This window comes from Pyrus communis, chromosome 11 (assembly GCF_963583255.1).
Source record: "Pyrus communis chromosome 11, drPyrComm1.1, whole genome shotgun sequence".
Lineage (NCBI taxonomy): Eukaryota > Viridiplantae > Streptophyta > Magnoliopsida > Rosales > Rosaceae > Pyrus > Pyrus communis.
In genome coordinates this window covers 9402478-9414182 of record NC_084813.1, presented here as the reverse complement: position 1 = coordinate 9414182, position 11705 = coordinate 9402478, and the positions used below count along the sequence as shown (strand labels likewise).

The following is an 11705-nucleotide window of genomic DNA, read 5'->3' as shown; positions in this document are numbered from 1 at the left end:
CTAGATCATACCTGTCTTCAACTTCAAGAATCGGCCAACTTCGTACAGGACGATCCCGACGTCCAAATTCACCCAACGAACTACTCCGAGGCTCCTTGGGACCTCACAAGCACAACTACAAGCTTAGAAATTCCAAAAACAAGCTAGTTTAGGTTTGCATGAACAGTGTTCAAATCGGACCTCGTGATATCGACGTGAAAATGGTATTTTCCTTACCTGAAAATGGCACCTTTGAACTCCTCTCAGCTCCACGAACACGATGGTGGTCTTGGTTTCTTGTTTGGTGAAGATTTGATTAGGTTTGTATGTGTGTCCGTGTGTAGAGGAAGAAGAAGAAGAAGAAGGTGAACTCGGGGAGGAAGAGAGAGAGAGAGAGAGAGAGACTGAGAGAAGAGACAGAGTGAGGGAATGAGGGAGGGAATCCCGGAAAGAAAAAGAAAATGTATGATTGTGTGTGGTCCTACCACACCACACAACACAAAAATACACGTAAAATAACAGCTAGGGGGGTAAAATTGTAAATTCACACGTACGTTTCGTTAGTTTCGGGACGGGATGTTACACTTTATTTATAGACTTTAGACCATCTCCAATTCTTGGGAATAAAACTTACAAATTTAAGTCATAACCCAGAAATTGCTTTTCTTCTCCAATAGTTAGGTTTAAAATTTTAGCCCGAAATTATTAAATTAATTTAACCTTTTTTTTTTTGGGTAACCTTTTTGAAAATAAAATTTATGTAGATTATCTTAATTTATTTTTGTGAACATTTTAATAAATAATTAAAAATCATACAAAATCATAGGTATTTATAAAGTTTTAGGTGAAATTTGAGTTAACAAATTTTTTTAAATTATTTTCGACGTTAGATTTAATTTTGAGCCATCAAATTCTTTTTTTATCGTTAAATTTGTTCTCATTTTGATCACAGTTGTTGAATTATAAGTAAAAAAATAAAAAATGATTTGAAATATGACAATTTGATGGCTCGAAAATAATTTAAGCCACACATAATTTTTAAAAGGAGTTTAGTCTTAAGATATACTTTCTCCTCAATGCTTATTTTAGCCCAATGGTTCTAGATGGTTTAGACAGGTTTAAAGCTTATATTTTAAATTTTATCCCATGAAAATGGTCATAGCTAAAGAAAATAGAAGGGCAGAAATGAACAAAAGTATGCATCACGGAAAAAAGTGTGCAAAGCCATTTTTTGTTGATTGTGGTTTAGTTGTGTGTCATTTCAGTGGAAAATTTGGGGATGAAGAGTAACTTGAGGTTTATTTCGTGTGAAAATTGAGAGTTGCAACATTTTTCAAACTATAATTTGACTCCCAACCCAACCCAACTACCTGCACTGCACCCATGCTTCTTCTCATCTACCATATAGGTTACACAATAACAGAACCAATGAGAAGGCAAAAACCAGAAACAAATAAACAATCAAAACACACAAAATAATCGATCCTTTTCAACTCTAGTTCTTGACCCCAGTACAACCAACCGAGATAACTTCAAACACTTCACCGGAAACTTCGATAGGAAGGGCTGTACATACAGCTTTCAGCATACCTCTCCAGATCTCTTGGCTCGGGGAGGCGAGTAGCCAAACCTACAAAAGCCAAATGAAAAATACCAGACATTTAGGCCTAGTAGCACTAGCAGCAATATGCGCCCAATATCAGGCAGTTAAGTCTAAAAACCTGACGAGAAAAATTCCCAGGAAAAAAGTCTAACCAAGTTCATATGATTTCGCAGCTACTTTAGCAGCAATATGCGCCGAAATCTTTCTGATGTTTGTGAATGGAGGGTATATGAGTCCCTTGTCAAAATCTTCCTGGGTCACCATTGAAGCCAAAGCTTCCGCTGTTCCAAGGAACAAATATTGCATAAGGTCTAAAAGCTTAAATAAATGAAAAACCCTTTACATTAATGTCTTTTGTGCACTTACAGGCTGCCAGAAGCATGTCGTCATGAACACGGATAGTACCAGACATTATTAAACCCAGACCGAATCCAGGGAAGATGTATGCATTGTTTGACTGAATGACAACAAAATAAATGCCAAAGTCACTCCAAAAGGTGTTATATATGTTATTTCTGGACATAATTGGATTTCTCTAGAATTTAATACCTGGCCGGGATAGTAAACCTTCCCATTATATTCAACTGGTGGGAATGGGCTTCCACTACAATACATGGCACGACCCTGAAATACGAGAAAGGAAACGAATGTCAGTCTCTAACCATCACGTGTACCCTGAATTACACAATATTAAGCAAAACATGCAAGGGTTGAATTACCTCAGTCCATGTATATGCTTCTTCTGCAGTACATTCAGATTGTGATGTTGGGTTGGAAAGAGCAAGAATAATAGGTCTCTATTACAAGGTTACAAAAAGAAACGGTCAGCCCTTATCTTCTAGAAAGAAGAAATGCAATTTTTCACTAAGGCCATTAAGTAACATGCAATTTCTCAACATGGCAATTAAACAAACTGATTTCTCAAATCCATACCAACAAGAACAGAAGAAATTCTAAATTTCTGGTCCCTGTATGGATGCTGGCAAACACAATAAAAATCTGAAGAACAATTTATGGAAAAGAGTTACCTCATTCAGGGAGGCCATAGCCTCAACCACTTCTTTAGTGAATGTTCTTCCTACTCCTGACGTTCCAATCAACACCGTTGGCTTGATTGACTGATTAAAACGGAAAAAATAGTTTAGTCGCTAAAAAAACTTCTGCTTTATATGCCCTATTATGTTGTTTGTGTACTGTCAACATATGTGCATCTCTGTGTGTTTGAAGAGGGTAAGAGAAAGTGGACAGAGAGAGTGGACAGAGAGAGACAGAGAGATTTCACACCTTAACAGCATCTACAAGTTCCCTGACTGGTTCATGTTCATGAGCCCAGGGCTTTTTAAAGTGTTGGAGTGAACCCAGCCGAGAACTGACAATCAATCCCTGCAAATGAATTTCTTAACAAATGAAAAATCATGGAAAGAAAACAAAGTTCCATTGCAGACAGAAAGAATTTAGATCAGCTTCCTGTACCTTTGAGTCCACAAGCCAAATGTTCTTGCGGGTCTCTTCCACTGGGGTATTTGTCTGCAATAATTCAGGTGCTATGTATCAAAAACTATTCTAATACATTTCTTTACAATTAATACTGAGCATCTTTTTTAGTACAAAGTAAAAGAAACAGAAAGTAGCTTATAACCTGCTTGGAAACTTCAAGGGCAATGAGTTCTGCTATGCCAGTGCCGGCCTGAAACCATTAAACAAGTGAGTGAGACAAGACCATAAAGTCCTAGCACATGGGACATCAGTAAGGGTTCAAGAACAAGGACGAAAGAAACTATATATGAAAAAAAAATCAAAAAGAGGTGAGTGTTGGTTTGAGGGATGCCCTTTCTACTACTCTTTAACATTAATGAAAAGGATCCCTCGACTAAGGATAGTACTCACCTCTCCAGCACCAAGGAATAAAAATCTGTGTTCAGATAAAGATCCCTTTACTAACTTCAAAGCTGCAAGAAGCCCGGCCAGAACTACAGATGCTGTCCCCTGGAATGAATTACTTACACAAGCATTAGAGATGTTCTTTCCTCATCTACTGATAATAATTACTACAAATACAATTATTAAAAATCTCTTGCAACTTACCTGAATGTCGTCATTAAAAACAAGATGAGTTGAGGCATACTTTGCAAGCAGTTCAAAAGCATTGTGATTTGCAAAGTCTTCAAACTACAAAGCATGACAAATGGACTTAGGAACGCTTGAGTAAAAACGAAATATATGACTAAGTTCAGCGCAATAACCAAATAATTGAAAACTGACTTTGTCTGCCAAATACCTGAACGAGAACTTTCTCCCCATAATTCTGCTTGACTGCAGTCATGAACTCGTGTAGGAGTTCGGCATATTCCTAGAGAAAGAAGAGAAAACCCCACTTTGGTAAGGCAGAAAAAAAAAAAAAAAAAAAAAAAAAAAAAAAAAAAAAAAAAAAAAAAATCACTCATCTCAAATGATTTGAACGCTAAACATGTAAAGCAAACATATCATAAACCTGCCCAGTAGCCCTCTTTTGCTTCAGCCCTATGTAGAACTCATCATTCAACAGCTTCTCATTGTTTGTACCAACATCAATGGTTACAGGCAAGCACTGAAAAACATGGCAAAGAAATCATATTAGAACCAATATTAAAGATAAATGGTTCAAATGTCGAGGACTTCTAAACATATTTCTGAACAAAAGAAATGCATTACAGTAACTTTGAGATACAATGGATTTTTAACTCAGCGCCACCAGAAAGAATAGCGTTGGTCATCACAGATACTTACAGCAGAAGGACGAACTCCTCCAAGTGCCGTGTATAGAGCAAGTTTACCCACAGGAATACCCATTCCCTGAGAAAATATCACATATTGTTATCAGTTGACTACTTACAGGGACAGGGAGTACAGCAAGAACATGCAATATTCTCTTTGAAGGCAAGGTATCTCATATTGTCTTTTATCACCACAACTAGAAAAAAAAATTGATGGTGTTTACATGACAGCCAAGATCCCCGAGTCCTAGGATCCGCTCTCCATCAGTGACAACAATGACTTGAATATTCTTCTCAGGCCAGTTCCTCAATACTTCAAGAATCTTGCCCCTTAGAGATTGCAAGGAAAAAACAGAATAGCAATAAGCTTCAACCCAATTTGGAAGTGGCCATCAAAGTAGAGAACAAAATTAAATTGCAATGAAACATACTTTTCTTTCAAACTTATGAAAAGACCCTGTGGTTGCGTAAAGATGCTTCCATATTTCTGGCAAGCTTCACCGACAGTAGGAGTATAGACAACTGGAAGTAATTCCTCAACATGTTCAATAAGAAGCTTGTAGAATAGCTTTTCATTTCTCCCCTGGAAGCATATGTAATTGAAATTTTAAATCTCGCCATTTCAGCAGCAAAAGGTTGGAGTCTCAAACCAAAATTTCATTGAAATGATTACTGGTACCTGAAGATCCATCATAGCGATATACTTCTGCAGTGGAACTTGATACTGACGGATACTGTTGATCATTTTCTTAACCTGTCAAGTAGATTACAGGTAAAGTGTAAATGATTATCATTTTCATATAAAATAAGTATACAAAAAGCGATGGAACTCTGAAAGCATGTACAAGCCGATTAGAAGACCTGAAGTTCTTGAGAAATAACAACTGGGGGAAGAAGACCACGCAAGTAGTGGGCATCTCTCTCTTTCTCTGTGAAAGCAAGACCTTTGTTGTGGTGCGGAGATCGTATCAACGTATATCCACTGCAAGGAAAGCCAAGAGAGTGATTTATACAAAGGTGCCAAAAATACAAATAGCAAAGAGAATTTCTGTTTAACATATATAAAGTTTACCACAGAACTACATTGAGAGGTTGGGAACAAAATTGCATATTACGTAAAATTAATTCCTTTCATTTCTTTGAAACAAACCCCAAAGGGAAAATTTGTGCAACTTAAACTAAGGAACGAAAACATCATGAGCAAACAAAACACGTCTTTTTCACCAGAAAATTATTCAACACATTCCACCTGAATGAGGTGGACGTGGACCTTTTTTATCATGCTGCATGTAAATCACGGCCCCACCCCCAATATGGCAAGCGAAGCACAACCATAGAAGGTTGCATTAGACTTTCTTTCTGGCAGCTTGTTAAAGATTCTTAATAACATTTTGTTTCTATGTGTCACTACTACTTTTTCGTACATGGCTAATCTGATACCCAGAATTCAGTTACCTAGTAAAAGAACCAAATCAAAAAATTTACCAAGTACAAAAAAAAAAAGCCACCAACAACAATCTGAAAGTGCCCAAAACATAAATGATTACTTAATTAATTTATCCATTACTTTCCTCACAGAAAAATCGCATTTGTAACATCCAAAACGGATTCACAATCAAGGATGTAATCCAAAACTATCAAAATCCCAGAATACATTAATTATGAAAGGAACCAAATCAGCAATTCATTCGATATATTAAAAAAAATAAACATAAAGGTTCCAATAAAACAATTTACAAAATATGTGATATCTCAAATATATAAATTCATTATTAGTTAGAGATACAACTACGAAGTGATTCTCATGGAGGTCTCGGTTCGGGTAGTTATGAAACTTCATTCATAGTCAATATAAACATACACACACATTAACTAATTTGTTTTTTTTTTTTTTTTCAACGACATATTTACATAAAGAGGTGGGCGATTTAGGCTAAGCAACACAATGGACAACTATATTAATTTGATATCAAACTCAGTTATCCACGGGTGTCCAACTTAAAACCTCCAACTTACAAGTACAAGATCACCATTGGACCGTTGTACTAAGTGACACAAATTAACCAATCAAGCAGCTGCTCAAACAATTCAGCAAGCAACACACATCATGTAGAGATATCACTTAAAATAACATAAAATAATGCGACTTCCACAAATACAAAAAGAACATAGATTTCATCGAAACTAAAATAATTTTAAACAACCACACCACTATAACAGTAAACAACGATAATATCAATAACAATCGTAAGCATAATCGATCTTTGCTCTCACCCACCTAGCAACCGAGATACTCCAAGGCGTGACGAGTTGGTCCTCGGTGGCAGTATCCTCACCGTAAACGTCTTGTACCCCACCATGGACGGTAGATTTCAGCTCAACCACCTCGGATTCGGCCTTCACCTCCTGCAATGCGTTCTCCATCACAACGCTACCGTTTCGGTCGCCTGTCCGGACTTTTGGGACCACAGCCACCACTTTTAGCGATGCTGGCCGCCTCTTCTGGCTCTGAGAGAACGGACTTGAAGACCCAGCAATGCCCGGGTTCCTCTGCAAAAGCAATAAAATTAATTAATTAATTTTAAAAAAAAATAAACGAAAATTTGCAAGAAAAAAAAACCCAGAAATGGAAATTTCATTCACCAAGAAATTGGCAATCAGAAAGTTGGAAAGATTTGAAATTTCAACGTGGGAAAGAAGAAAAAGGAAGACCCATAAACTGAATTTTTTTTTTTTTCCTTCTGAATTTTGATTGGATTTTATCTTTTTGTGATTGAATCTTGTGAAGTGGGTGCGCATGAAATTGTGATCTGAAAAATGGGTTTGCTTTATATTACCAGAAAACAGCTTCTATTCAAGGACATCATGGCGACGGATTTGTGAAGGGGAGAGTCTTTCGCTGGCTTTTGTATTCACTACTGCAGAAGCGCAGAGAGAGAGGGGGGGGGGGAGAGAGAGAGAGAGTGCAGAGAGAGAGAGGAGAGAGTCTTTAGGATCGATGAGCTCTCCTTGCTTGACTCCTTCTCTCTGTCTCTCTCTCTTATACCTGAATTTGTGAAACCAAAAAGCAGAGAGGGATCAAGAAATGGGTAAACGAAGCAGCTTAAAAAATGTGAGACCTTCCCTTCTCTTGCAAAATTAATTTGTATGGCCCATTGATTTTTCTCCCAGATTACTAAAACACCCTTGCATTTTTATATCTGTATTTATTCATTAATTTCACTTGGGTGTATGATAGAGAAGGGTGGAAAGAGATCTCTCCAGATCTATCCTTCCAAAGTTCAGGGATTAAGTAATTCATACTAAATTTATAGACAAAAAACGAAACAACATGAAAGTTGATGATTTAATTATTACTTTAGTGTTCATTAACGTACTCATTTCTTATTGGTGACATATCATTTGGTTTGTAAATGTGATCTATAATTTTAGTCCACTTAGTACACTCGAGAAGGGTATTTTATTTGTATATTAGACTAAAACCTCTATACAGCCATAATGTTCAGACTAAACTAATTTTAGGGGTACCTTGATCCAATTCCAAAAGTTTGAGGAAAACTAACGAAAAGTCCATAAAAAACTTTAGTTTTAATGAAAAATTAAAAATAAAGGTGTAAGTGAATAGTATCAGGAAAGGTAAAAATGTGGTTTTTCGTTAAAAGTGAACAATATCGGAAGTGTTTCGTTAAAACTTCCTAGTTTGAGCTGCTGTTGGATTTAGTCTAATTTTTTTTTTCAACTTTAATTAAATTTTTTAATGGGTAAATTACATTTTACCTCCTCATGTTTGGGGTAGATTTCAATTCCTTACAACATCTTTAAAACATTTCAACTTCATACATTTACTTATCATTTTATTTCAATTTCATACATTCGTTAGAAAATCTGTTAAGTAAACCGTTAAGTGATGACATGGCAAATATGGAATCCATATTTGTGCTGACGTGGCTATCAAATTTGTGCTATATGGCAAAAAAAAATTTATGCATTTAAAATATTATAATAATTTACCCTATTAAAAAAAAACTCATCTTCTTCCCCGAGCCCTTCCCCTTCTCTACAACCCAAACACCCCATCCCACCCCACCCCCACCTCCCTCGTAACCCCCGCCCCCCCACCCCACCAAACCCCACCCCATCCAAAACCCCAAAAAACGCACCACAAATTCTCCGACACTGCCTCTACCATCTTCTCCTTCAGCAGAGCTCCACCACACCCTTTGACCAAATTGAGATTTAGGTCAACCATATCGGCACCGTTGACCCAACTAGCGAGCTTGGTCCTCTGTGCGCTTGGAAGTCGGGACTCCAATAATGTCCTTCAATTCGCCGAATTTGAGGAGCTCACTGAGATTGGAGACCACAAAAGAAGGCGATGGAGCCAGTGCCGAGGTCGAGGAACATTCCAAATGTGACATACTCGACAACCTTGTCAGCGGCGAGCTTCTTAAGGCATTGTGGGGGGGAGAAGAGAGATAGGGATGAGGAAGCCATTAGAGAGGTGGAGAGAGAAGTGGGTCAAGGAAAGAAAGGGTGGGGGTTGCAGAGAGGTGAGGGGGAAGGAAGGGGATCTGGGTGTGGGTTTGGGTTTTTTTTATAAATAGGGTAAATTATTATAATATTTTAAATGCATAAAAAATTATTTTTTTTGCCATGTGGCACAAAATTAGCAGCCACGTCAGCTCTTAACGGACCAATGCATGGAAAATGTAATGAACGTATTATATTGAAATAAAATAGTACGTAAGGTGTGAAAGTGAAATTTTTTAAAGATGTTGTATGAAGTTGCAATAGATCTCAAACATGAAGTGGTAAAGTGTAATTTACCTTTTTTTAATTTATGCATCTTTACTCAAATATTTAATTTAAATACTAAAATATGAAAATTTAATCACTTCCATGAAAGATGGCTACTAGACAATTTATATGTTGTCATATATAATATCCATATCATAGGTTGATAAAACACATTTAACTTATGATAGATGTATCTACGAAAATTGTCACATCCCCGCCTGGGGCAGATCACTTCCCGGGCCCGCTCCACCACCGTAACACGATATTGTCCGCTTTGGGCTTACCATTCCCTCACGGTTTTGTTTTTGGGAACTCACGAGCAACTTCCCAGTGGGTTACCCATCATGGGATTGCTCTAGCCCCCTTCTCGCTTAACTTCGGAGTTCCTACGGAACCCGAAGCCAGTGAGCTCTCAAAAGGCCTTGTGCTAGGTAGGGATGGGAATATACATTTAAGGATCACTCCCCTGGGCGATGTGGGATGTCACAATCCACCCCCCTTAGGGGCCCGACGTCCTCGTCGGCACACTTGCGACCAGGGTTAGGCTCTGATACCAATTTGTCACATCCCGGTCCGGGGCGGATCACTTCCCGGGCCCGCTCCACCACCGTAGCACGATATTGTCCGCTTTGGTAATACTGTAGTGGAACGGGCCCGGGAAGTGATCCGCCTCGGGCCGGGATGTGACAATTTGGTATTAGAGCCTAACCCTGGTCGCGTGTGTGCCGACGAGGACGTCGGGCCCCTAAGGGGGGTGGATTGTGACATCCCACATCGCCCATGGGAATGATCCTTAAATGTATATTCCCATCCCTACCTAGCACGAGGCCTTTTGGGAGCTCACTGGCTTCGGGTTCCATAGGAACTCCGAAGTTAAGCGAGAAGAAGGCTAGAACAATCCCATGATGGGTGACCCACTGGGAAGTTGCTCGTGAGTTCCCAAAAACAAAACCGTGAGGGAATGGTAAGCCCAAAGCGGACAATATCGTGCTACGGTGGTGGAGCGGGCCCGGGAAGTAATCCGCCCCGAGCCCAGATGTGACAATTTGGTATCAGAGCCTAACCCTGGTCGCGAGTGTGCCGACGAGGACGTCGGGCCCCTAAGGGGGGTGGATTATGACATCCCACATCGCCCAGGGGAGTGATCCTTAAATGTATATTCCCATCCCTACCTAGCACGAGGCCTTTTGGGAGCTCACTGGCTTCGGGTTCCGTAGGAACTCCGAAGTTAAGCGAGAAGGGGGTTAGAGCAATCCCATGATGGGTGACCCACTGGGAAGTTGCTCGTGAGTTCCCAAAAAGCCTCGTGCTAGGTAGGGATGGGAATATACATTTAAGGATCACTCCCCTGGGCGATGTGGGATGTCACAATCCACCCCCCTTAGGGGCCCGACGTCCTCGTCAGCACACTCGCGACCAGGGTTAGGCTCTGATACCAAATTGTCACATCTGGGCCCGAGGCGGATCACTTCCCGGGCCCGCTCCACTACCGTAGCACGATATTGTCCGCTTTGGGCTTACCATTCCCTCACGGTTTTGTTTTTGGGAACTCACGAGCAACTTCCCAGTAGGTCACCCATCATGGGATTGCTCTAGCCCCCTTCTCGCTTAACTTCGGAGTTCCTACGGAACCCGAAGCCAGTGAGCTCCCAAAAGGCCTCGTGCTAGGTAGGGATGAGAATATACATTTAAGGATCACTCCCCTGGGCGATGTGGGATGTCACAAAAATAAATAAAATTTAATCTATCTATCATTTTTTAAAATAGTTCAAAGAAATTTCATCTTCCATATATTTATAAATCTATAATAGTATATATGCTAATATATATAGTACCTACAACATAGATTAGGTAACCTAATTAAACTTGATGGAGGTAGAAGAAAAAATTGAGATACGAATTAGGAGTAGGAAAAATGAGAAACAATATTTAATTCTTATATTTAATCATCAAATTGAATAAAATATAAACTTATGATAAGGGATGATATTTATCACAGTTTGACAAAAGGATAATGAAAAAAAATTGATGTGGATAATCAGTTAATGGACCTAATCTAACAAAGTGGATTAAACCCAATAACAACTCACAAAATTGAACTTATATCAAGTTTACTTTTATTATTAAAAAAAGTTATTACTTAATAGAAGTGTTTCTAACAAGATTATTTTTTTACAATGATCCTTAATAAAAGTTGTATAGACACAAAACGCTACATCAATAATGGAGCATATCAATTTTTAAGATGACATTAGGAAAATTGACACCTAATCTCTAATAGCTAGCTAATGCATGTACATTTACACTGCTTTCTTTAATGTTAAAAGTCACATGCCAATAAATTATAAGCATGCTGAAGAAGCAAGAAATATTTTGGTTTCAACAATAAGGACTCTACGTTGACGAGTTATTACTTACTCGCAGACTCAAATACTTCGCATCAACTCCAAAAAATGTAAGAAAATTATAATTTATAAAAATGTTGAGTATATTGTTATATATAACTAGCCCAAGTTATTGATCTATAGCACTTCAATTTTATTTAAATATAAATAAAAATGCATGTGTTGGAA

The 11705-nt window shown here is 38.4% G+C and overlaps 1 protein-coding gene across 1 annotated transcript; it reads right to left on the bottom strand.

Moving 5' to 3' along the window:
- Positions 1–1259: 1259 nt before the first annotated feature.
- Positions 1260–7433, bottom strand: LOC137707460 (NADP-dependent malic enzyme-like). The gene is made up of 20 exons (XM_068446336.1): positions 7173–7433; positions 6614–6885; positions 5197–5317; positions 5015–5089; positions 4767–4918; positions 4560–4665; positions 4349–4414; positions 4074–4169; positions 3861–3932; positions 3668–3751; positions 3470–3568; positions 3222–3269; positions 3056–3109; positions 2867–2965; positions 2611–2700; positions 2302–2379; positions 2132–2206; positions 1949–2039; positions 1735–1863; positions 1260–1609 (listed from the first exon to the last, which is right to left on the bottom strand). Exons 1-20 carry the CDS (start codon positions 7200–7202, stop codon positions 1521–1523), a joined length of 1926 nt encoding a protein of 641 aa, XP_068302437.1. The 5' UTR covers positions 7203–7433; the 3' UTR covers positions 1260–1520.
- Positions 7434–11705: the final 4272 nt, after the last annotated feature.

What these genes read in the sequence shown, in the direction of transcription:
- LOC137707460 (XM_068446336.1), bottom strand. Translation starts at nt 7,202, where the DNA reads ATGATGTCCTTGAATAGAAGCTGTTTTCTG. An exon ending in TGGAGTATCTCGGTTGCTAG is followed by an intron (nt 5,318 to 6,613) that starts GTGGGTGAGAGC and finishes CTTTCCTTGCAG; the next exon opens with TGGATATACGTTGATACGAT. An exon ending in AAGCATATACATGGACTGAG is followed by an intron (nt 2,207 to 2,301) that starts GTAATTCAACCC and finishes CTCGTATTTCAG; the next exon opens with GGTCGTGCCATGTATTGTAG.